Here is a 27,647-nt window from a genome sequence, read left to right on the forward strand (position 1 = left end):
GTGGTGGTAATATTGGTATTATTGGTCTAGGCCTTTGCATAGGGATCTTGGTTAGTGACACCTTGGTCATCTGCTGAGGTGCCCACTATTCCTACTACAAATACAGTGCGTCTCCGTAGTTGTAAGCAAAGTAAGCCCTGAGATGTGTTTTATTCCCCGCTGCTGAATCCAGGCTACGCCTCTGATCAAAACCCGCACACATAAGATACGGTAGTTCTTTCTATGACCTTTGTGTGAACTGAGTGTTACTTCCTGCTTTCCTTTTCCCTTCTCTCAATCATTCACTGCTTTCAGCGAGAAACGAAACTCTCATCACCATTAGCCTCTGACAGGATCTGACTCGGCACATGGCGGCGTTTGCTCCCATTTACAATCCAGTAAGTTATGATCTGTTTGCTCCTTTCTCTGTTTTGCATTACAAGATATTACACGATAAGTCGTTATTTCACATTTATTGGGGTTTATAGTAAGAAAAGTATATTTGCAAAACAGCTATAAAGAAGATACCTAACGTCTACAATAGTGATGTAGAGTCGGACGGTCCACGGGAAGGGATAAAATCATTGTATTTTCACACTTTAGACTTACAGCTTTCTATTCTGTAGCACTGTATGACTAAAAGTGTTGAATTTTTTAAAGGGAGTACTCATATTAACCTTTTTTTTACCCCTTCTTCAATGTCGTTCTAGAGAATGAGGCTCATTCACACGTCAGTTCTTCTTGTATGAGGGCTACCCAAAACCAGGAGAGGAACAAATAGAGGAAAAGTATAATAGAAACATATGCACCACTTCTGCATTTATCACCCACTCCTGGTTTTGGCTTACAAATACTGAGGTAAAATACTGACCAAATACTGCTAGTGTGACGGTGGCCTTAAATATAATAGTCTCCGGGGCTGGTCACATGTCCGTGTTTTTTGAGGAAACAGAAGATAATGGAGACATGTCCGATATTAATCCAGGTGTCTGATCAAAATTGTCAATGGGTTCATGAAAAAAAATAGGACCGCACTCTGATGCCATCCTTTGTATGGTCTAATTTTAACAGACTGCTTGGTAGGTAAAAATAGAGATTTTTTTTTTTTTGTTTCCATGTGCAAAAAAAATGATGACACTCTGTATCAAACTCTGATCAAAATCATGATGACAATCGATCCGTTTTTCTCGAAAGCAGAAAATACCAACGTAGAGCTCATACAAGTCAGGAACATTGCTATAAATGGGGCAGAGGAAGCAGGAAAACTTCGTCCCTTTTGAGGACTCCCCCATTCTGGTAGTATAAGGCTGCCGTCACACTCGCAGTATTTGGTCAGTATTTTACATCAGTATTTGTAAGCCAAAACCAGGAGTGGAACAATTAGAGGAAAAGTATAATAGAAACATATTCACCACTTCTACATTTATCACCCACTCCTGGTTTTGGCTACAAATACTGATGTAAAATACTGACCAAATACTAAACGTGTGACGGCAGCCTAAGACACCAGTGTTATAAATTCTGCATAGCAGTTTAGGGGGCCCTGGGACAGATTTTGCATTAGAGTCTAGAAATTTTTCAGTTACGCCTTTGTTTCTAGTACTGAAAACAACCAGTATATATTCTGTACTTTCCTGCTATTCTTTTCGTCAGTTCTGTGTAATTTATGTTGCATTAAACTAGGAACGGTCCCTTTAATCCCTTTCCTTTATTCAATGAGATGGATGTAGAAAAAAAAATGTTCCAGTTGCTGAATATCTAAGGTGGACTGAGAACTAATTAACCGATCAAGGACCAGGCCATTTTTAATTATTTTTAATGGGATTTGTTTTGGGGAGAATAAATTATTATTTTTTTTTTTTTTATTGGAAACATTTAAATGGTATGTCCACCACTGGGGATAAGATTTTATTTATTTTTCTTACAAAAATGCATGCATTTGCGGCTATAAATAATTTTCGGTTTTGTTAAAAATTTTGCACCATTTACCTTCCATAGCCTCTGTATTAGGACATGTTCAGTATTTGGTCAGTATTTTCCATCAGTATTTGTAAGCCAAAACCAGGAGTGGGTGAAAAATGCAGAAGTGGCAGAAGTGGTGACGTGTTTCTATTATACTTCCTCTCTGATTGTTCCTCAACTGATTTTGGCTTACAAATAATAGGAATACTGGTAGTATGACTGTAGATATATATATATATATATATATATATATATATAATTTTTTTTTTTTTCCGAGAGGATAGTTGACCAATAAACAACATATTTGGTATTTCTATTTTATTGGCATTCATCACATGGTGGTTAAATTATATGGTTTTAGTTTTTTACAAATAGGTTATTACCAATGATAGATTTTTTTTTTTTAAAATTTAAAGGGAATTTGTCAGTAGGATTATTCCTCCTGAGCCGTCTATAGGGGCATGAAGGTCATAGAAAGTAGAATAAAATACTTTGATATCTGCAATCTGATGTATTATTCTTAATAAAAGGGGAGTTACCAGTGTGAGACATGCAGATCTGGAGAGCAGACTGTCAGTCATTACATGTCTCACACTGGTAACTCCTCCTTTCATTTACAATAAGCTCTGGAGGCAGATTCTCAGGAAGATCTATGTCCGGCCCATAGATCTTAACAGCTCATTTACATATTATAATGTGGATTTATTTGAAATAAGATATCGGGTCAAATATATGAAGGTATTATCTTATTTATAACTTACATGCCCAGATAGATGGCTTAAGAAGGTGAATCCGACTGACAGATGCCCTGTAACAAATGAAACAAATAATTTTTTTATTTTAGTTTTCTTTATGCTACGTTCAGGCTAAGTAATTTTGAGCCGTATGCACAATGTACCACACATGGACCAATGTTCTCATCGGGTCTGGTAGAAGGCAGGACGTCATCCAGCAACCACAATGGAAAAGAATATAAAACTATAATTATTACTAACTATTTAAATACCAAAACAGAAAAAATAAAAACTAAACACACTAGTCCTACGCGTTTCAAACACTAAGGCTCTTCATCATCAAACGGAAAGAATAAAAACTAAGACACTAGGTCTACGCATTTTAAGCACTATGGCTCGTAATCATGTGCTATCTGGATGTGCAGAGCATCACACTGACCCAATCATGTTCACAATTGATAGACATAGCTGGTCTGCAAAGTTCAGTTCTCATTTTAACCCTAGGAAGGAGGGGGGAAGTGACAATAAACTTTTCAAAAACAGGAAGATGACAAATTCTAAAATTAAATAATGAAAAAAAAGATTAATCTCCCATACCCAGTGCTGCATTTCTGTACTGTTCCCCGAAGTCCCTCTCTGGGCTCCTGGTCTCTTTTTTTCAGCTAGTGTCACAGATTGTCTGCAGGGGTCACGTTATGTTTGAGTTGTAGGAAATGGTCTCCTGGCTCTATCTTATGGCTTAGATTGGCTGCAACGATCATTTGATGCTCCTCATGGGAGGAGAAAGCCGGAAGGTCAACATGAGACACTGGCTGCAGAATGGAGGAAGGCTCTAGTAGGTAAAACATATATGTATTTCGTTTTATTTCTAGCCCCGTCATGGGCACATTTTTAGAAAGTTTTTTTAATTAAGAGTGGACAGGTGCCATCATTGCTGAGAGATATAACTGTTACCTAGAATTCTAAGTATGACAACATGTGAACCATAAAATCAATGGTTTGTTAATTATGGGGTATACTGTATTTGCAGAGTGTCCCCTTCCAGAGTGCAATCCTCGGGGGAATTTCGGAAGGGAAGAGAGTGACAATCCAAGGACAAGCCCACAGCCATGCAAAACGGTGAGTTATATGGGGAACCATAAAGGAGAGAGGTCAGTTATGAAGTATAGACCTTTCCCACCAAACATTGTAAAAGAAGACACGCTTATCATATGGTCTTATAGTGGCGTAGTAGCGCCTTGGGCCAGAAAAGTTGAGCTACCCCTAACCCAGTAATAATGCCCACTGAATTTACCCATAAAATATACGCCACCTCAGTGCGGATTGAAACATACAACCCCCCCTAAGTGGCTTCATTTAAAGTAAAGATGATTCCAAAATGTTCCTCCAAAAGTAATAACGCAAACTTTGTTCAATACCCTTCCAAAAAATTGTTTATACTCTCCTAATCTGCGTTTTTTTTCTCCTCTGCACACAAAGAGAGGCGATGTAGGGACATAATTGTGCCGCCTACATTAGAATACTTGCAACTTGTAGACAATTTGGAGAATGGTGGTGAAGGGAGCCTATGGCCAAGGAAGCGTACATGACTGAGTTTAACTTTACTGTCATCATGTGCACCTGATCGCAAATTTGGGGCGTGTGCTGAGTTCCAGGCTGGGGTGCCTAGAGCCCACCAGTAACCAGCTCCAGGACCCCACTTTTCAACTACATGCAAATGTGACATTATCCTCAATCACAAATTTATGTAACAATGACCTGGGAAGATTGATAAATGAATAAGATGCTGCCTTTGTCTGTACATAGTGATTCAAGTGTATTGTGCTCATATAAGAGAGTGGTGTCCCACTCTTGCACAGGGGCGGCCCACCAGAGGATTCTCCTGTTGGCCAGTCCAAGCCTGCATGTGCTTTACCCAGGATCTTTGGCGCAAGTGACTCCACTACTTGGAGGTGATAAATAAAAAAATAAATAAATTAGGACCTTTGCACCCCTAAAAATTTTGTGACCAGGGCCAGCACCCTTGTAGCACCCGCTCCACACTTTAAAACTGCATTTAGACCAGCCTTATTGCTGCAGCAGAGAAAGCAAAGCAATAAATACTTTGGCAGACTTCATTTCACCCTTTTCTTTGCAGTGGGTTACATATGCATCCAGCGTCGGACTGGAGCACCTTGGGACCACCAGAGAAAATCATTCTTGGGGCCCACTATGTAGCTACATAGAAATAAATACAAGACCACCAATTGTGCGGTAAAATGCGCTAATATCGGGGTATAATATAAAGTAGTACATGTCTTAAAAATGTGGCAGGGGTTGGGGGTAGTCCCCACATAGAATATAATGCAGCCCCCTCATAGAATATAAAGTAGCCCCCTCATATAGTATATTGTAGCCCTCACAGAATATAATGCAGGCCTCAAAGAATATAATGTATCCCCCTCATATCATATAATACAGCCCCCTCATAGAATAAAATGTAGCCCCCCATAGAATATAATGCAATCAGCCTCATAGATTATAATGCAGCCCCTCACAGAATATAATGTAGCCCATAATGTAGCCCCCTCATAGCATATAATACAGCCCCCTCATAGAATAAAATGTAGCCCCCCGTAGAATATAATGCAACCAGCCTCATAGAGTATAATGCAGCCACTCACAGAATATAATGTAGCTCCCTCATAGGGTATAATGCAGTCCCCTTTAAATAGTATAATACAGCCCCTCATAAAATATAATGCAACCAGCCTCATAGAGTATAATGCAGCCCCCCATAGGGTATAATGTAGCCCCTCATGGGGTATAATGCAGCCCCCTTCAAATAGTATAATACAGCCCCCCACAGAATAAATTGTAGCCCCCCTCATAAGGTATAATGCAGCCCCTCCATAGAATGCAGCCCCCCACATAATATAATGTAGCCCCCTCATAGGGTATCATGCTGCCCCCCCATAGGGTATCATGCTGCCCCCCTCCAAAAGGGTATCATGCTGCCCCCCTTCAATAGGGTATCATGCTGTCCCCCCTCCACAGGGTATCATGCTGCCCCTCTCCAATAGGGTATCATTCTGCCCCCCCTCCACAGGGTATCATGTAGCTCCCCCCATAGGGTATGATGCAGCTCCTTCCCCATAGGGTATGATGCAGCTTCCTCCCCATAGGGTATCATGCAGCTCCCCCACAGGGTATCATGCAGCTCCCTCCCGCTCCCCATGGGGTATGTTGTAGCTCCCTCCCCATAGGGTATGATGCAGCTCACCCCCATAGGGTATGATGCAGCTCACCCCCCTCCCCCTAAACAACCAGGACTCACTGATATAAAAAAAAAAAAACACAATACTGACCTCTCCTCCTCGCTCCCATGCTGATTCCGGCGGCAGCTCTGCTCCAATGCCAGGAGCTGCTCTGCCGTCAGCTTCTCACACAGCAGGTACGTGATGAAGAGACGTCATCACGCACCCGCTGTGTGTCAGCGGCGAGGGGAATGATGGGAGATTAAGTGATGTCATCACGCACCCGCTGTGTGTCAGCGGCGAGGGGAATGATGGGAGAGGGAGCGTCATTAGAATGCGGCTCGCACTGGGGGGCAGCACTGACGCCGGGCCCCCCTGGCTTACGGCCCCATAGTGGATGTGTTGGCTTGGGGGCCCCTGGCGGTGCGGGGTCACTGATAGCGGGCAGTGTTAGCTGCAAACACTGCCCGCTATTAGTGAAATGAAGTCACTCCTCTCCAAGCCCACGGGGGCGTGGGGAAGCGTGAATATTCATTTCACTTTAGCAGCGGGGACAGGCTTAGGCTTCCTGTCACCCGCTGCTGCTCCGCTGGCACCGGGGTCCCCATAGCCGCTGCTGGGGGCCCCTGGAGCTCCGGTTCTCCGGTGGCCCAGTCCGACCCTGTATGCAGCATACATTGTCATGCTTCATTTCAAATCTGCAGTGCTGTTTGATTTATGGTGGCAATAGGGGATGTTTCCAATAACAGATATATGTGAAAGGTGAACCTGCGCTGTGTATGTGTGCACTATCTCGTCTGATCTGTAAGGTCTCGAGTTCCTGCAGTCCTATCACGTGTGACTCACACCTCAATGTGCATTTCTAGGTTTGCAATCAACTTCATTAACTACAGCAATGATATTGCATTTCACTTTAACCCCCGATTTGACGAGGGAAATGTCATCGTATGCAACACAATGCAGAGCAAGAGCTGGGGCTCCGAAGAGAGAAAGTCCCATATGCCTTTCCAACGCAACGGCTACTTTGACATAGCGATCCAGGTGATGGGACACGCGTTTCAGGTGGGTACATCAAGGGTCTTTTGGGTGCACACTTGCGAAAAAGGAGCGGAACAATGTGCCGGTGAACAAATAACTCTCTACTGGAAAACGTAGCAGTAGCGTAGACCCCTCTCCTGTGCTAGGCCCAGAAAAATAAATAAAAGTTTTCCTGACCACCAGTTTCTCAAACCAAAAATATACCGGTGATCATGTTTAAAAATCAGCATATTTGAAATCCGTGAAAGTCCAATTTATCAAAATCTAAAATTATTTAATACATAGGGTAAATTCCGTAAAGAAAAAAAAATACAACAAAATTCCCATTTTCTTTTTTTGCTCACCGCACCCCCTAAAAAATACATTTTAATCAGTCTATATTGTATGGTCCCCAAAATGGTGCCAATAAAAACTGAAGCTCGGCATCTAAAAAACCGAGCCGATGATATTCTAGGCAAATGCCTACAACATAATAGATTGTGCGCCCTCGCGGGCAGGGTCCTCTCTCCTCCTGTACCAGTTATGACTTGTATTGTTTAAGATTATTGTACTTGTTTTTATTATGTATACCCCTCCTCACATGTAAAGCGCCATGGAATAAATGGTGCTATAATAATAATAACATAGTTAGAATCATAGAATTGCTAACATTTAAAAGAAAAAAACCTATACAAGCTTGGTATCGCCGTAATAGTACTGACCTTAAGAATCATTTTACCAGTTCATTTTCACTATACAATGAGCACCATAAAAACAAAACCCAAAAACAATGATGCAGTAGCGTTTTGTTTTTTTTTGTTTTTTTTTAAATAAAAGTGTAAAAAAATTTAAATAAAAAGATGGCCTTGTTCTTAAAGGGTTAACTAATAAACCAGCTCGCCTGTATATAATCGTGGGAGATGACTCGTGAGACTTTGCATAAGTTAATATCTAATTTTATTAGACCGGTGTAATTGCCCACTGAAAAGGTGGCGCCATTATACTGTCAGCAGCGTCAAATATCATAAAACTATCAAAAGATAGAACCGAATGTGTAAAGGTCAATGACAAGGAGGCGGAACATTCGGGTAATCTTTCATTCCTGACGGTCGCTCTGTAATTCACATGTCATAGAAGCAGACAAGGGTTGGTCGTCTGGGGAATCATTCAGGCGGACATTAAAATAATTGATAACAGGACAGTGCCACCATTGCGATCATTGGCCTCTGGCGTAAATTAGTTTTCCTACCTTTGGGACATTTTTTTTTTCCTTGCAATTTGGTTTCATTAAAAATGTTGACCATTATATGTTTCTCTTTTTTTTTTTTTTCTGCACGTTCAGCTTTTATGTAGTCTGTGGTCAGAAATAAGCCCTATGAAGTTCAGAAAAAGAAAGATTTAAGTGTTACAAACTCTCTCATCACCATTAGCTCACTGATGGCTTCTCAGATAGCTCATTCCGCAGCCAGTAATAAACAGTGCTGAATGGTGGCTATAGAAGACAAGCTGTGCCACATTTTTAACAATTTTTACCCTGAAATACATGCGTTTAGGTATAAAAAAAAGGACAAAACAAGACGGCTCCCGTACATCTTCTGCACTTTTGGTCACGCGCAGTGCGCCTCTGAAGCCAGGAAGCGCACACCCAGCTTCAGATGTTGGTTTGCCCACTGATGAGAGGGCAAACACCCCGAAACACTGTCTGCAAATTCAGATTCTGGTTTGCCTTTTATCTTAATATACAAAAAAAAGGTTGCACTCTATTGTGCTAAAGCATGTCAATGTGAAATATATGAAATATGAAAAGCAATACGACTTTTAAATATTAGGAAAAAATGAATGAGACACTTTGCACAAAATTTGGCCAAATAATGTCTGCCCATCAACCAACATCAAGGTGGTCCCATAAGTCTGATGGGTCCCTATCAGAGGTGTTCACATACATCAAGAATGGCACCCCAATTTTGATATGAGGAACCTGCATCTCTTAGACAGCTATGGCATATACTTTTGACATGCCATAAACCTATCAAAATGTCATACCCCATTAAAGGGAATGACCACTTTCCCTTCTTAGTGCAGCTGCCCTAACCAGCACTTCAGCCCATACAATGGCTGCTGGCGGAAGAGCATGTGACCAGCCCTGTCCATCAGTCTCCTCCAATAGAAAAGCAACTCACAAGGGAAAGCTGCTTTTCTATTGGAGGAGACTGATGGACAGGTCTGGTCACACGCTCATCCACCAGCGGCCATTGTATGGTCTGAAATTATAGTCAGTGTGTGAGGAAATTGGCTCTAACAAGAGAAAGTGGGCAACCCCCTTTAAATATTACGGCGGCCCTTGGAAGTAATTCAATATCACAATGTTGTCCTCAGACCAGAAAAGGTTGTTCACTCCTGCTTTACAGACACGGGGGATCCAATCTTGGGTGGCAGTGTGGTAACCTCATGTTGTGGACGGCAGAGGGTTGTGCTCCTGGTGGTCAATGATGTGCCTCACAGTGGCCCAACTTTCCGTCTTGAATAGCTGCCTTCCCTCCCCAATTAAGCACACACAAGGCTCCACAATATGTAAAAGGAAAATGGATATAACAGTGGGGGAGACACACACCTCAGTTCTTACTACCTTACAGGAGCTACTGTAGCTCCTCAAACTCATGTGACTCCTTCAGCGGCAGCCATTGGCTGACTACCCAGGGGAGTTTGTTCCAGCTCTCTCCACAAACTACTGCATACCAAGCAGAGCTGGGTCATGTGAACAAGCCTCTGTGGGGAAGTTTTACCGTCGTTGTGTTGCTTGTCAGCAGGTTTCACAATATGTTACAACATACAGTTTACACAGAAAATCACAGTATTTGCATGGAACACACTATTCATCGGGTATCCCATGGAGATGGCCACTTTGTGGGATACCGCAGCAGCATTCCTTATTCTAAAATCTGGTGAGAATTTGGGCAGCAATCTTAAATCCACAGACCCTGCAATGGGCACAGGCAATTGGGGTATTGAGAATCAACCCAACCCAGTCTCAAAACAGTGCCACCTTGTCTAAAGAAATGTAATAATCTGAAGAAAAGTAACGTTGCATGTTATCTCAGAACTTTTAATAATAAGAAGAATCATCTTCTTTCTGTATTTAGGTCACTGTAAATGGACAGTACCTACTGGAATATCGGCATCGTCTCTCCTATCAATCCATCCAGTCCCTTCAAATAACTGGGGACCTCAATATTAGCTGTGTCACCTTCTCTCCATCTGTAAGTACCAAATGCTAGCTAGAAGAAAGAATAGTCTCCTATGTATAGCTGGTGATGGGGAACACTCATCATCCGCAGGGAACCAGTCAGGAGACTCATGCTGCCTGAACCGCGGGCAGAGGAAACCATGGTCAGGCTCCCGCATCGCAGGCACCTATGTTTTACTCAGAGACGTAGTTGAAGTTTTAGTCAGAAAAAGGGAGTATGGACATCGGGGCAGCTCCCCACTATTGTCTCCCTACACAGCTCAGCCAGCTTGACCAGCAGTCAGTCAGTGCTAGAATCTCAGTTACAGTCGCTACTCACTGTGTACTTCCGGTTTTATACCGATTGGTTCTGGTCCTCTTTTTAAGCCGCACATTTTTGATTATAACCATGCCCCCTGACGAAGGCTCCGCTGAAACGCGCTTCGGGGTGATGTGGTGATCCCTGGCTTCCTGGTGTGCCCCCTCTGACCAATTTTGGTGATTCACTGGATCCGTATTTTGGGTATACTATATTTCGTTAAATGATTACTTTATGTGATATTGTGCATTTAGCCCTTGGCCTGTGTTCCCATGCTCTTACTTTGGGGCCATCAGTAGGATTTTTCATGCATGATTTTACCATCCATTTATTTTAATACCACCATGATTCTACTAGCCAGGTTCCCCATGTCCCGTTCTGGTTAAATTGTTTGTATGCACTGTGGTTATATTCACCCGTCTACCTGTTTAGTTGCATGTATTATTTTTCAATAAAGGTTTTTCTATTTTTATATCTACATTGGCCTGTTGATCATCCTTTGTCCTTTAGTTATATGTTCACTGTGTACTGAGCAGTGAATGAGGCTGCACCTCTATGACTGAAAGCCGGAGGCTGCCGGGAGAAGTAAAGTTAATTTCCTCCCAGTAGCTGGGCTTTCAGTACGGCGGCCACACTTATTTGGAATGCTGTTATTCTACAGATTATACCTATATTGCCAGGTAAATATAATTTTGGGACGTGACAGGTCAGCATGAAATCTTCTTAGCCATTGTCAGATCTTACACTGGTGCATTGGGCCCTGAGTTCCCCCTTGTGAGGACAATGCCGTCCTCAAAGTGTGACCAAAACACATACACCAAGCTAATACCCACAGATGATACCACTAATCAAAAGACCAGTATATATAGGGGTGTAAAGGATGTGTGCAACAAAGGTTCAATGCAAGAGAAGGAACGATCAATTTAGAAAAGAAGCACCAAGAGAACCAGAGTAATAAAAATGCAAAACTTTATTGATGTAGCAATAAAATACATGTTATAGAATCAGAAAAATGACAGGGAAATGACAATGAAACACCAGAAAAGGAGTGGAGCCAAGATAAACAAACAGGCAAACAGGACCACAGGCAAAATAAATAAATAAAGATATACAGGTCCGCTCAAAAGTGCAAGTGCATAGTGCAAATAAAGAATACCCATGAGAGTAAATGTAGATGGGGAATAAATCCAAATTAAGAGTACACTTTAATCAAAGAAAACAGTAATAAAGGCAAAACAGCCATAATTAAGAGTCATGTGGAGCAAAGACCTTACACCAAAAGTATATATAAGCCTGAGAGTTTACCTGAGAAAACGTGGCTCCACCCACCCCAACGCGCTTTTCAGCGCAGTGCCTTCTTCCGGGTTTTGTATTTTTATTATTCTGGTTCTCTTGGTGCTTCTTTTCTGATTTGATTATTCGTCCTCAAAGTGTGTAGACAGTTCCCAAATGATGAAGGCATTGATGCCATTGATTGGCGTAAATGTTCTCCAGACCTGATTCCAATTGAGAACCTTTGTGACATTGAGTATCGGTACATAGGATACCACCAAGTAGACCATCAAGGAGCTCACTGATGCCTTGATTCCGGTCTGGGAGGAGAACCCCCAGGATACAACCCGTCATCTCATCACTGTCATGTTCAGTTGTGGTCAGGAGTGCATACTGGCACATGGGACGTCATACACAATACATATATTTGGATAACTTTCAAGAGAAAGTCTTTTATTGTGTTATTTTTATGCATACATAGTGAACATGTGTTAAAAGCAGATTACTGAGTTTTCTCATTTCTAGAGACTCTTTATCCATCATACCGCACAATCTGAACCTGAGCTATGTTCGTTTTCTTTTTAGGTTCAGATGTCACCGGCTCCGCCGCCGTACACTCCAGGCTATGTGGGTACTCACATTATATAAAAATTATTACTTTTACAATTTTCTAAAACTAGCCAATACGGAGGGATTTCCGACATGGCAGCTATGCCTAATTAGACGATCTCTTTCCATGCACGGCTGTCGAAGTATAGTTTTACTGTTTATGTCTATAAGTATTTATGGCATTTATGTTAGTTGTCATTCAATTTTCCCCAGATAGGATATAACTATCAAATAGCTGAATGCAATTTTTAAGAATTTTCATAACATTCACTAAGCATTACAATTACAGGGCATCTGAAAATGGCTCTTTTAAGGGAAAGAACTATTAATATTACTTGTTGTTAAGAATTTTAGTCCCATCTCATCATACTTCAGGATGGACGTAATCTATCTTGCCTAAGGGCTCGTTCAGACAAGCTGGGTCAATGTGCTGTCCAATTGCAAAACTGATAGCATACGGACAGTAGACTGACCAGTCCAAGTCAATGTGGTAGTTTTCATGAATGTTTTTAAACGCAAACCAATGGTTGCATTATGCACTAGTTTGATGTCACGTGCCACCAAGGAGCCAGACGTTTCACAGTGAGACGGCTAGGAAGAGAAACATTGCCACTAAGGAAGGATTAGATGGGCAACCCCACGCAACTTGCCCTACGCAACCCTGAATTCCTTGATGTCCCTAGACGGGTTCTTTCATCCCGTGATACAAACGCGTTCCTATCCCTGTCTTGCCCTAAGTACAGCCCTCAACACACACCTAGAGTATGAAATGGTATATAAAGGGATAGGGAAGGGAGACAAACCAGACAAACCAAAAGGGAGATAAGGAAAAGGAAGAAACCAGACAAACTTCCAAACAGAAATTTCAGGAGATGACTCCTAAATCACTTCTCTTTCCACCACTCACAGCTTCAAACCAATTCTAAGATATATCGAGCCATCACTGGTAACTACCAGTGAATACTTATGCCTGAAGGGAGTGGAGAAAATCAGAACAGCTGAGACAACTCAGGACGGAAAGCTTTAGGAGACAAGCAGGAGAGTTTAACACTTGCAACAGCTGAGCCAAGGAAATTGGCACAGCTAACTGGAAAGCTAAGCAGATCCAACCAGTGCAGGCATGTGGGTAGCCAAATTCTGCGATCTTCTGACCCCTGAAATAGAGGAAACCACTCTCTGTCACAGTTCTAGCGGTGGCATTTGATCTGTATTTGGATCATAATTGACCACTATAAATTAAAGTTGTTGTCCAAGCTTGGGGTACAAATCTTCAGTCATTCCATGTGACTGCAGACTTGTGAATCCTCACAGCTCGCACAACTAGCTCTGTCAGGATTCTCTAGTGCCGGAGCCGATTCCCATAGTGGACACATTAAGACAAGACGGGTCCAGCCTTGCTCAATTCACTTGTATTGAGCGAGGCCGTGCATGTTTAGTTGGAACGTAACCACATGTATGCAATCATATACTTCGGGTCACGTTCCCGCCAACTCCCGGCACCGGAGAATCCTCACAGATAGAGGGACTGCAAACTTGTACCTAAGGCCTCCACAACCCTGTTAATGGGTGCATAACAACTGGATCACGTATGGGTTATCATCAAATTTTTTTCCGATCCATTGCCATGATTGACATGGCAAACTGTATTTGACCCATTACTATATTTTTAATTATTGATATATAAATCGTATCTCATACATAAGTAAGGGATCTAAGGGGTAATGTATCTCCTTGTGGACATGCCTGGTCTGGCATGCAAGTGTGAGGAGGCTTAAAAGCCATGCATGCTCTGGGAAAGTAAACATGTAATTTGCCTCTTCAGAGAGGAGGAGGAATAGAATTCTAGAGCCACTTACTGGAAGTAGCAATTCTTAACCCTTTAACAAGCCTTGCCACATGACTTTGGGTGTATTATTTTAATACTGTCACTTATGAGCATAAATACAGCCATAGATAGATAATTTTTAGAAACACACTTTATTATTGGGGCTTTTATTATTTTAAATGACTAACCTGACAATAGAAAATCTATAGTATGCATATATAGCTCATAACTAACATGTTCACATGTTCTGTGTTTTGTTTTAGGCTCAAAATACATTTGTACCTCCAATCTATGGAGCACAGATGGTGAGTGCAGAACATTATATTAAGAAAAATTGTACAAAACTGAGCGTTGTAGTAGAAGTTATACTGCCGTGTCCATTACTATTTGCTATGTATTGTTACGGAACCCTATAGGTGCTGGCTACAAGTCTTTCTTAGGCTTTGTCCACATTAGTTTTATTTATAACGTAAGCCATGACACTGTTCTGGATTCATCCCATGTAAAGTGCAAAATGTGCCAAACGGACCTCCACCATAGAGACATGGTAGAAACTATTTGTTCTAATTATATGTTATGACCTGATCAAATCTAATAAAATTTAGAAAACCAAGGCTATGTGCACACGTTCAGGATTTCTTTCAGAAAATTCCTGAGAAAAACCTGACATTTTCTGCAAGAAATCTGCATGCATTTTTTGCTGCGTTTTTGATGTGTTTTTTCCAGACATTTCCCAATGCATTTTAATAGTGGGAAATCCGCAAAAAAAACCCCCGCAAAATTAATAAACATGCTGCGTTTTTTACCGTGATGCATTTTTTCTCGAAAGAAAACGCATCATGTGCACAAAACATGCGAAATTCATTCTAAATGATGGGATGCATATTGTATGCTGTTTTTTTGCGGTTTTATAGCATTTTTATTGTGAAAAAACGCGAAAAATCAGCAACGTGTGCACACAGCCTTAAAGTTATCACCCCTCAATAAATATAATAATCTATGGGGATAGTAATGTGAGTGTGCATAAAAAGTAATATACTTTTATTGCTTTAGATACCAAGTATGGCTGTACCCCCTGTCTTTGGGGCAAACAAGGTGAGCATATATATGCCTATACCTATATTCTAAATGTGTATCTGTCTGTTTACTACTACTGTATCTTTATGATGTGATTTATATATATTCTATTATGTTTTCAGCCACAGAGAGTGCCCATGACTGTGTATAACCCGGTATGATTTTAACTTATTTTACTATACCTGTGGCTCTTCTTCTTCCTCATCTTTTTCCTCCTCTTCTCCCGCTCCTCTTACTATTTTTCTTTCATAAAAAAACAAGGTATACATGGCAAAGTGACAGACAACTACAATGGGAGTGAGGGCCCTGCCCATGAGGGCGCACAATCTAAAAAGAAGGGGAAAGGACAGAGTAGGTGATGGTAAGAGCTGCTGATAGGATTTAGGTTATGTTTAAAGGCATCAAAGATCGAAGAGAGTCAGATCAGTTGGGGTAAGGAGTTCTAGAGTTAGGGTAAAACATGGAAGAAATTTAAAATGTCTTTGTGCAAAGAGATTATGAAAGCTAAAGATCTTGACAAGACCAGAATTTACGTTGGGGTTTACCTGGGGTGGAGATATGGGGAACAACCTCCCACCCGCTCTATGGTAAAGAGGATTGCGATGACACCCGATGTGACCTTCTAACTCCAGGTCTTCCAGGAGGATGTGACACCCTCGTGACATCATACCCCCTTCTACTGAACTCTCGGGACCAGGTTCATCCGGATGGGCCGCATAGAAGGACCAATTTAGTTTACTTGCATTAACCTCTAATGCCGGTACCCACATCCTCTCCTCAGGACCATACCCCTTCCAGTACACTAAGTGTAATAAAGAGCAGAGAACCATATGAGAATCCACAATTCTTGCCACCTGCAACTCCAAATTACCATCAACAATAATCGATGGTGGCAATGGTAACGGCTCCACAGGCGCTACATATATTTTTGAGCAATGACTTGTGGAAAACATTAATTTTTAGAATTAGAGGAATTTCAAGACAAAAAGCATCATGGTTAATTACGGCGACCACCTTGTAAGGACCAATGAACCTAGGACCTAATTTCAAGGAAGGAATTTTCAGTTTAATATTTATGGTAGACAGCCATCCTAAATCATTCACACCCAGGTCCGGACCTGACAACTGTTTATCAGCCTTGTGTTTCTATCTGTCAACCATAATTTTTAAGTTGTTCTGAACCCCTTGCCATGCAGAAGAGAGTGATGAAGAGAATCGTTCCTCCCCAGGAACCCCTGATTACCCCTGATTACCGAAGGTGCAGAACTGAGGATGGAAGCCATATGTGCCAAAAAACGGCAACTTATCAGTGGACTCACTGCGACAATTGTTTAAAGCAAACTTAGTTAATCATAGAAAAGATGACCAATCCCCTGGGTTATCTGAAACAAAACACCTTTGGTTTAGATGTACAGTCTGACCATTAATTTGAGGATGGAATGCTGGAGAAAAGGATAGATGCATCCCCAGATGAGAACAAAATGCCCTCCAGAATTCAGCTACAAACTAGGTTGCGCATTCTGACACCACATCGGAGGGAACCCTGTGAAGCTTCACAATCTCGGTCACAAACACATGAGCCAGGGTCTTAGCGTTTGCTTTACCTGCTCTCCCAATGAAGTGCACAATTTTACTGAACTTATCCACCACAACTAAGATAACAGCCTTAGAAGAGGAGGAAGGGAGATCTGTAATAAAATTCATGGATAAATGTGTCCATGGCCGGTTGGGTAAGGTTAATGGTATAAGAGCCCAAGACGGACGAGTATGCGAGGTCTTAGAAAGCGTACAGACATTACAGGAAGACAAAGTTGACTACATCCCGATGCAACCTTGGCCACTAAAAACAACGAGAAAAGAGGTCTAAGGTTGCTTTGGTACGTGGATGACCAGCCAGAACCGATCTATGATGTGCCTCTAAAACTTTGAGATGCAGATGCAATAGTACAAATAATTTCCCTAAAGAACAAGCAGGTGTGTTCCCCAGAGCCTTCAATACCTCTCCCTCCAGCTCAGAACACATGGCAGAGACTACCGCCACATCCTGCAAAATAGGGACGCAATTGTTCGAACTACCACACCCAGTAAAACTTTGAGACAAAGTTCTGGGATTAAGAACTTTGACGTTCTTAATCCCAGGACAGTTTGTGACAATAAAATTAAACCTGGTAAAAAAACAAAGACCATCTATTTTATCTATAATTATGACATTTAGTGGATTTGAGGTACAACAGATTTTTATGATCAGTAATGACAGTGACTGGGTGATTTGGCCCCTCCAAAAAGTGAAGCCACTCCTCAAAAGCCAACTTGATGGCCAAAAGTTCTCTATTGCTTTCTTACAGTTGTTGATTCAATGAGAGAACATGTAAAAGTGGTTAACGTAAATTCCCCTTAAAACATTATCTTTATTTTAAATGCAGAAAAAAATACTCTATGCGAACACACAATACTATATATACCGTTAAAACACAGTTGTAGATTCTTATAGTCTGAATAGGGATCTAACCCAACTGAGAGGCCAAAGTACCTGTATGGATCTTATAGGCAGGGTCTCTCCCTATTGCTTGTTCCCTGCCTAAGTCATGGAGGTTGGCACCATATTTCACGATAGTGGCGGCCCCACTCAGCGTCTACTAATCCTATATTTCCCTTACATGTCTCGTATCAGAATATAGAGGGGAAATAGATAATCCTATATTTTAATTACACATTTCACTAAAAGTCAAACATCATACAAGTATAAGTCCTTTAATATATATTTTTCAGCTTTTGTGATTAACTATAGATACAACATATAATCCTATTACAGGTACAAAACCATCTCATAAGAAATATCTGTAGGAATTCCTCCTATTTTATATAAATTCCTATTAGCAGAAGGATGGTCATATTGGATATGTGAGAAACGGACCCTACATCACACCCGTGCCTGCCAACGGAGGTTGGCACCCTTGATTCATGATAGTTCCACCCCTGCTCCTTGTCGGCTCACCCTAGTCCTCCCTTACCTATCTAGTTACACGGGAAACTCAAAGGGACAGTCCATCCTTCATGTAAACAATAATGGCATGTGTCAAGGTTTAACTTATCTGATCATATGTCGTGTCCCTACTAGTGATGAGCGAGTATACTCGTTGCTTGGGTTTTCCCGAGCACGCTCGGGTGTCCTCCGAGTATTTTGGCTTGCTCGGAGATTTAGTTTCTGTCGACGCAGCTGCATGATTTGCAGCTGCTAGACATCCTGAATACATGTGAGGAATGCCTGTTTGTTAGGGAATCCCCACATGTATTCAGGCTGTCCAGTAACTGCAAATCATGCAGCTGCATTGACAGAAACTAAATCTCTGAGCACGCCAAAATACTCGGAGACCACCCGAGCAATGAGCATAGTCGCTCATCACTAGTCCCTACGCGTTTCCCCCTTTTTGGTGCCGGGTTCATCAGGAGGCATTGGTGAAGGAACTCTTCTCTATCATAGAGAAGTCCTGCTGAAAGAGGTGCACGGTGCAATATTTCCATTGATACTTGACAATCAGCTGCTTCCAAACTCCTGTCACTCACTTCCTCCTTCGGTTTCTTCCAGTGGTCTTCCATAGGCACCACTGTAGCAACCAAGTAGTAAATGGTCAATCAATGTAGTGGCATGGCCTATTGGTTGGTAGATGATGGCTCCTTGAAAGTTAGAGCTGGCGAGAGTGTACTTCAAAGGAGGGAAAAGTGAGGGATGGACGAGGTGGAATATGGTTGAAGCTAGGTGAGAAAGCCAAATCCTCCACCATGTTTGCTACAGGAACAGAGAGGGAGTAGATTGAAGGCCACTGTAGGAAGTGCAGAAGAGGAGGCAGTATCAGTTGGTATGACCCATGTTTCTGCAAGGCTCTGAAATGATAAGTTGAGATAATTGATGTAGGAGTCTATTACATTCCATACTGCTCCAGAGAGAGGAGGACTGGAGGAGTTAGGAGGCAAGCAAATAGGTTTAAAATTGGACAGGTTAAGGTTGTTTCACACTTCAATGTTTTGCCGTCAGGCTCAATCCAGTAAACTCTTAAAAAAACAGATCTGGCAAAAGTTGCCGCCGGATCCGATTTTTTTTTTCTCATAGACTTGTATTAGTGATGGATTGCGACGGATGGTCTCACGTTTCATCCGTTTTTTTGCCGGATCCGTTGAAAACTGGTTTTCCGGCGGCCGGAAAAAATGGACCTAGTAACGTTTTTTGTGTCCGTCGAAAAAACGGACAGTGACGGATCTGTCGCCATCCGTCATTTGCTACAATGGAATCCTCTGTCGCCGCATCCGTCAAATGACGGAAACCGGCGACGGATTCCATTTTTTTAACTGAGCATGCTCCAATTTTTTTAGGATCCAATTAGCTGGATCAGCTAGTCGAATCCGTCGAAAAAACGCATTCGTCGCATCAGTTTTTTACAATCTGCGACTGATCCGTTTTTTGCAACATTCGATGGATTGCGCCTGATGGCAAAAAACTGATGTGTAAAAGCAGCCTTAGAGAATGAATTTGTTAGTGGGAAGGAAACATAATCAATGTTTCTTTTCGGGCAGACTCAGTCAAGTGCTCTTGTGTTATCTATGAGAGAGCTGCTGCCACATATCTCTGGTAGCATCTTAATTCAAGGAGATCAAAAGGATCAGCAGTCCGAAACTGGGCAAGTTGGATCCTTATCCTCCCCGACAATTATTTGTTTAGAGCACCGACACATTAGACTCTTGGCCAAAACCGGCTACTTCATTCAATTCGGCTGATGTTAGTCAGGTCACTTTTCGCCGGAGATCGACGGGAGAATTGGGGATAACGTTAAAATTGGCGGAAGGTGAATATATGATAGGGGCAGCGGACTTACATTTGAAGCACTACTATAGCGGTGTAATAAAAAAAAACGCTGGGGTGGTGCTTTAAGAGAGAGATAGAGGTCCTAGGGTGTTATGGATAGAACTACCTGGGAGCTTGGAAGATAGAATTTTTATTAAATTATTTTTTTCTGCCTCATTAAGGAGGGTTGGATTAGACATCTGTGTTTATTGGGGGTAAGGGGTATGTATCTAGTATTTCATGCCTATGTATTTTTCCTAATGATTAATAAAGCATTTCAATTTTAAAAAAAGTTAAATGTTAAGAATGGACAGCAAACTGATTGCATTGTGTGCTGTTTGTGGTTTTCACAAATCCATACACTTGTATGGGTGATTTTGATCAATGACTCAGATCAACAACGGACTTGTCTTAGTATTTATACATTTTACGGACCACTTTGTCTGCAAAAAAGACATGGACAATTGAACAGTGTGATTAGCAAGATTTGGTATGTGCTCTATACACGGATAGAACACGGCTAGAACATGTTCGTGAAAAAAATGGAACCTGAATGAGGCTTAATAGGAACATTTTTATTTTTGCATAATTCATTTTTTTAAAGTTAACTTTACTTGATTATTTTTTGTTCACCCTTATGTGCAAGGTTTAGATTATCCAGATGTTTTTGTCTAATTAATTAATAACCGTAATCAATCAATCTTTTCAGAATGTCACAAATATTTTGCACAATAATATTCCAGTGTACATTAGTGGAGTATAAAGTCTGTAAAAAAAATTTGTGCACTAACTTGCAACATTTTAAAGCTTATTGAAATGATTGTGAGTTTTTACACTTAAAAGGTAAAAAAAACGAGCACCAATTCATCAAACATTGTGGGGCCATTTGGAAGAATTTGGTGCAAAATCAGCCAGCACAAAAATAAACACAAGATAAAAAAAAAAGGCATTTAAAAATGTAAATAATGAATAGGTGCCCAAGTATTTAGGCACAAAAGCTAGGAGAACCACTAATATATATGAATATCTAAAATATAACTTTTATTACATCATACTAAAATCTCCAATGGACAATAACATCGCTAGTGAACAGTGCAAAAAAGTGCTCGTAATACCAGTGCTCTATTAAAAAATGGTTTTGTCTCACCACATCATCCTTTCTCCGGGAGTATCCACTGCAATACCTCATGGGGGAGGGGGGAGAAAATGTCTCTATACTACCCCAGTCGTGCCCCTGCGTGGCTCCCGCCCTGACAAGGGCAGTTCCCAAGTCAGTCTAATGTGTTGTACCCACCACGATGAAGTAACCTTCCCTACGCGTTTCCTCTCCCGTATGGGAGAATCCTCAGGGGAACTAGCTGAAATAAGTGTGTGGGGAATTTCTCTTTTTGAAATAAGGGGGTCCCTGCATCGGCAGGTAACACCCGTGTCCAATGCTCCCAGTATGGGCACAGACTTCTGGTAGGGTGAGACACGGGACTAAATACTCACACTTAAATAACTTATCAGGGAACTCCAGCGTCCTACCTCATTTCCGCCCCTGCACGTGCTTCTACAGGATAGGTGTTCATCTACGCAGTGATGGCCACGTGATACTCCAATCACCTCCATACCGCGCTATGCATGTATGTCCCATAGCTCTGCAGATCTATTCCTGGCTTCAACAAAATGCCCGCTCACTAAGGGCCATTGCACATGCGTGCCCCAAGCTCCGCCCACGTATACCATGTTATCATTAACGGCGGAAGCCTAGGTGCACACCGTATACACCTCCCCCATGGTCCGCCTGGGGAAGCACCCTCGTGCTTATGCGTGCACTAACAGACAGGATCCTAACCGTGCCGTCCCGCTCTTAATACATGACCCTCAATGACGTCCTGACCACGCCGCTCTTTGCGTTTAATTAGACATACCGGCGCGGCTACGGAACCACCGGTGCTCTGGCTACCATTCCCAATAGACGGAACCATGCCACCCCCGCAAAGTTTCCGCGGGGCCCGGATATGACAAGGCGCTGTAACCAGGCAACTTCCCAGCGTCCTGCTGTGGTTTCCAGCGCTACCCACGTGTGTATGACACATAGAATAGATCTACCAGCGCCAAATATAAATTCACTGTTGTCCCCATTGCCAGTAACACAATGGGACATATGTTCTATCACGCAGCGACGGTCAAACATGCGCCATTAGCCAACGTAACCCTGTAGTGCACACGCCTATATATACCACGGAGGTAACAATGCCATGCTACATTTATGGACACTCGCTGGTGTATATACTCAAAGGGAAGAAAAGTGTACCACTATCATTCTGCCCCCCTTGTATACAAGACCAATTACATGACCCAAGCATGATCTGTCCCGTATATATTTTAGCATATGTTATACAACCAGTCATGATGTTCAACTGTAGCACTTAGTTTATGACTCAAAAATTGTTAGGTAATTATTGCGTAATTATTGCGAGGGTAGGGAAAGAATTGTTCTCAATACTGTTATTATAAATATAGATGTTTATGTCGCTAGAGTACCCGATAAAATAAATAAATGGAATATCCGCCCGTTCTGTTATTATCCATATGTATAAAATGCTAAACACTCTATTTCAAACCATATACAATACAGGTCAGAGAGAGATTATAACACTTACGCAGCAGGGGCTGCCGCAAGTACATAAAGATAACCAGAAAAACTCTTTATTTCTGAGCTAGATAGTTCTATTCATAGGTGTTTCCTATGAATAGAACTATCTAGCTCAGAAATAAAGAGTTTTTCTGGTTATCTTTATACATTGTATATAAGGGTTTTTGACGTATTGCTTAATGTATTTAGTCCGAGTAGTTTTGGGTTGTGGGACAAGTCTTCTAGCCAATTAAAACAGGATATACTGGGTTTATTATAACCATGTACTTGCGGCAGCCCCTGCTGCGTAAGTGTTATAATCTCTCTCTGACCTGTATTGTATATGGTTTGAAATAGAGTGTTTAGCATTTTATACATATGGATAATAACAGAACGGGCGGATATTCCATTTATTTATTTTATCGGGTACTCTAGCGACATAAACATCTATATTTATAATAACAGTATTGAGAACAATTCTTTCCCTACCCTCGCAATAATTACGCAATAATTACCTAACAATTTTTGAGTCATAAACTAAGTGCTACAGTTGAACATCATGACTGGTTGTATAACATATGCTAAAATATATACGGGACAGATCATGCTTGGGTCATGTAATTGGTCTTGTATACAAGGGGGGCAGAATGATAGTGGTACACTTTTCTTCCCTTTGAGTATATACACCAGCGAGTGTCCATAAATGTAGCATGGCATTGTTACCTCCGTGGTATATATAGGCGTGTGCACTACAGGGTTACGTTGGCTAATGGCGCATGTTTGACCGTCGCTGCGTGATAGAACATATGTCCCATTGTGTTACTGGCAATGGGGACAACAGTGAATTTATATTTGGCGCTGGTAGATCTATTCTATGTGTCATACACACGTGGGTAGCGCTGGAAACCACAGCAGGACGCTGGGAAGTTGCCTGGTTACAGCGCCTTGTCATATCCGGGCCCCGCGGAAACTTTGCGGGGGTGGCATGGTTCCGTCTATTGGGAATGGTAGCCAGAGCACCGGTGGTTCCGTAGCCGCGCCGGTATGTCTAATTAAACGCAAAGAGCGGCGTGGTCAGGACGTCATTGAGGGTCATGTATTAAGAGCGGGACGGCACGGTTAGGATCCTGTCTGTTAGTGCACGCATAAGCACGAGGGTGCTTCCCCAGGCGGACCATGGGGGAGGTGTATACGGTGTGCACCTAGGCTTCCGCCGTTAATGATAACATGGTATACGTGGGCGGAGCTTGGGGCACGCATGTGCAATGGCCCTTAGTGAGCGGGCATTTTGTTGAAGCCAGGAATAGATCTGCAGAGCTATGGGACATACATGCATAGCGCGGTATGGAGGTGATTGGAGTATCACGTGGCCATCACTGCGTAGATGAACACCTATCCTGTAGAAGCACGTGCAGGGGCGGAAATGAGGTAGGACGCTGGAGTTCCCTGATAAGTTATTTAAGTGTGAGTATTTAGTCCCGTGTCTCACCCTACCAGAAGTCTGTGCCCATACTGGGAGCATTGGACACGGGTGTTACCTGCCGATGCAGGGACCCCCTTATTTCAAAAAGAGAAATTCCCCACACACTTATTTCAGCTAGTTCCCCTGAGGATTCTCCCATACGGGAGAGGAAACGCGTAGGGAAGGTTACTTCATCGTGGTGGGTACAACACATTAGACTGACTTGGGAACTGCCCTTGTCAGGGCGGGAGCCACGCAGGGGCACGACTGGGGTAGTATAGAGACATTTTCTCCCCCCTCCCCCATGAGGTATTGCAGTGGATACTCCCGGAGAAAGGATGATGTGGTGAGACAAAACCATTTTTTAATAGAGCACTGGTATTACGAGCACTTTTTTGCACTGTTCACTAGCGATGTTATTGTCCATTGGAGATTTTAGTATGATGTAATAAAAGTTATATTTTAGATATTCATATATATTAGTGGTTCTCCTAGCTTTTGTGCCTATTGTTGTCTGAGGACTTTTAGGGGTAATTTATCGTCATACACCCTATACGTTGCTTATATTGCCCAAGTATTTAGCAAAATGTATAATATATATATATATATATATATATATATATATATACCTTTTAATATAATATATATATATATATATACCTTTTAATATAATATATAAAGCAAAATATAATAAAGCAAAATAATAATACATTTATGAAGTTGCACTTAGAGATGTTATACAGAAATGATCAGTCTTTATCAGGACACATTTCTTTCCTGTTCTCACATTAATAACTATTTTCTCGCCAGGCTATGCCCTTCCAGGCTGCTTTCCAGAACAATTTTGGTAAACATGGAAAAGTTTTGATAACGGGAAATATCTCCTATGGAGCCGACAGGTGCGTTTCTTCATACATCACTAATTACCGTAAATCCTTAGGGTATTTAAGGAGTACATGTAAGGTGAAGGCTATAAGTTTCAGTTGGGGTGGCCCACCAGAATTTTAAAGAATAAATAAGCATTATTTTTTCATTATTTTTTTTCCAGCATGGAAGCTTAGAAAACTTTGCAAATCACTTTATTGTCTTGATATCTGCAAAAAAAAATTGAATGCAACTTGCCCCCAAATCCTACTTATCTCCCATCTATTTGCCTATTCTCAGCTTCATTAATATCAGAATGTACTCATTTGGTGCAGTTCCTCCAAGGGCTATAGCCAAGAAAGTCCTCTTGAAATAAAAAAAAGGAAAAATGGAGGAAGCACTCAAGGAGTCCAAATAAAAAAAAACTATTTTGTGGATTTTTAGTAATCCGTCTAGATGCAATGTTTCAGCTTCCCATTTGAAGTCTTTATTAAGGACATTGTACTTGAGTAAGTAGGGCTCACCATGTCTGCTGATGTGATGGACAATACTGGTCTGGCAGTAAAAGAGTGTTACAGCTGCTACATAGACGACATTCTGATTATCTCATCCGGTCCAGTGGCGGCTGTGCCAAACTTTATCTAGTATCTTAACAATAATTAATTGTATCTATGATTAACCAATACTAACTCTTATTGTAAAGTGGAGTTCTTATATCTTTTCTTGATAGGAGAAGTAAAGGCAAAAAAATTGTTCATATTTCAATTGTTTAGAAAAAAAAAAAAATCTGACAATACAATACTTGATGCAACCAGTTACCATCCAGTACACACAATAAAATTGATTCTTTATGGGGAAATAATTAAGATGAAATGCATTTGTTCAGACAGTGGTTATTTGGTAACAGAATAAAGGGAAGGGAGGGTATGGAGAAAAAGGAATTCAAGCAGCTGAAAAGTCGTTGATAGATCTGGACATTCACCACTATATGGAAACAAACTGGCTAAACATAATAACGATAAACTTGTATCTAGCATTTCATTTAGCCAAAAGAATAAAAGGGAAAAACAATTAAAGGTAGATGCTTAAAGGGAACCTGTCACCTGAATTTGGCGGGACTGGTTTTGGGTCATATGGGCAGAGTTTTCGGGTGTTTGATTCACCCTTTCCTTACCCGCTGGCTGCAATATTGGATTGAAGTTCATTCTCTGTCCTCCATAGTACACGCCTGCACAAGGCAAGATTGCTTTGCGCAGGCGTGTACTATGGAGGACAGAGAATGAACTTCAATCCAATATTGCAGCCAGCATGCAGCCAGCGGGTAAGGAAAGGGTGAATCAAACACCTGAAAATTCCGCCCATATGACCCAAAACCAGTCCCGCCAAATTCAGGTGACAGAGTCCCTTTAACTATATATATATATCAGGATTTAAGATTCAAAGAAATAATCAGTTTGTTGTGTGAAGAGATAGATCCTTTGGTGAAGAGATAGATCTGTTGGTGAAGGGATAGATCTGTTGGTGAAGAGATAGATCTGTTGGTGAAGGGATAGATCCCTTGGTGAAGAGATAGATCTGTTGGTGAAGAGATAGATCTATTGGTGAAGAGATAGATCCTTTTGTGAAGAGATACATCTGTTGGTGAAGGGATAGATACTTTGGTGAAGAGATAGATCCCTTGGGGAAGAGATAGATCTGTTGGTGAAGGGATAGATCCTTTGGTGAAGAGATCGATCCTTTGGTGAAGAGATATATCCCTTGGTGATAGTTTAGTAAAGGTTTTTTATCAATGCGGCAATAGTAGGTATAATATTTGTCCTATGGCTGAAAAGAGAAAATCAATGTGTACCGCATAGTGTCGAATGCATGATAGACACTTTTGTCAGCTGCGATACGCACCATGCGGTGTATTGTATAGAATGTAAAAGGGGTAACATGAAATACATAATTAATTGACCAGGAAGGGCTGAAAACTGGCCAAGACCACTGTTTTTGAGGAAGGCACACTGGATATTTGCACTAGACACTAGACTACCTAATGAATGAATTTTATACGTGGTTTATTGTTCTTTTATTTTATTTATTGATGACAGCTGGTTTTGGGTTTTGTGTCTTTTCTATCACATGTAGGCAATTTATTGTAATTATTTTTGTATTGCACCTTATTGGTCATTGTGATTTTAAATGGTTTTACCAAGATTCTGAGATTCAGACTATGATTAAGGCACTATGTTTGCTCATCTGTTTTATCAAGCGAATTCCAAACAAGTATTTTTTTATGCTACTTTAACGGAATTTTGAATAATAAAGTCAGGATTTGTTTTATAAAGAAAAATTATATTATTCCATTACCCTTCTATATTTCAAGTACAGATGATTGCAGTGAGTGGGTCAGTTCAGCTCCTGAATCACTAACTATGGGGATAAACTGCTGTAGGAGACTGTCCTGATAAGTACAACACTCAGAAGAGGACACAGCTTCTGACCCATCACTGCCATCATCTGTACTCCAATTAAGTACATTCTGATATCAATGCAAATAGAGGGAAAAGCCGGGATTTTGAAGCCACTGGCGTAATTTTGTATACGGTTGAAGACAAATCTCTAAATA

General features: G+C 41.4%; 1 protein-coding gene across 1 annotated transcript in view; it reads left to right on the forward strand.

Annotated features, from left to right (window-relative positions):
- Nucleotides 1–238: 238 nt before the first annotated feature.
- The window catches only part of LOC138661880 (galectin-4-like), a 30,386-nt gene continuing 2,977 nt past the window's right edge, over nucleotides 239–27,647 (forward strand). Inside the window, exons 1-9 of the mRNA XM_069746828.1 lie at nucleotides 239–377; nucleotides 3,706–3,794; nucleotides 6,778–6,973; nucleotides 10,069–10,185; nucleotides 12,328–12,369; nucleotides 14,440–14,481; nucleotides 15,230–15,271; nucleotides 15,376–15,408; nucleotides 24,983–25,071. Coding sequence (XP_069602929.1) covers nucleotides 348–377; nucleotides 3,706–3,794; nucleotides 6,778–6,973; nucleotides 10,069–10,185; nucleotides 12,328–12,369; nucleotides 14,440–14,481; nucleotides 15,230–15,271; nucleotides 15,376–15,408; nucleotides 24,983–25,071 — 680 coding nt within the window. The 5' untranslated portion in view covers nucleotides 239–347. The remainder of the gene's footprint in view (nucleotides 378–3,705; nucleotides 3,795–6,777; nucleotides 6,974–10,068; nucleotides 10,186–12,327; nucleotides 12,370–14,439; nucleotides 14,482–15,229; nucleotides 15,272–15,375; nucleotides 15,409–24,982; nucleotides 25,072–27,647) is intronic.

This window comes from Ranitomeya imitator, chromosome 2 (assembly GCF_032444005.1).
Source record: "Ranitomeya imitator isolate aRanImi1 chromosome 2, aRanImi1.pri, whole genome shotgun sequence".
Lineage (NCBI taxonomy): Eukaryota > Metazoa > Chordata > Amphibia > Anura > Dendrobatidae > Ranitomeya > Ranitomeya imitator.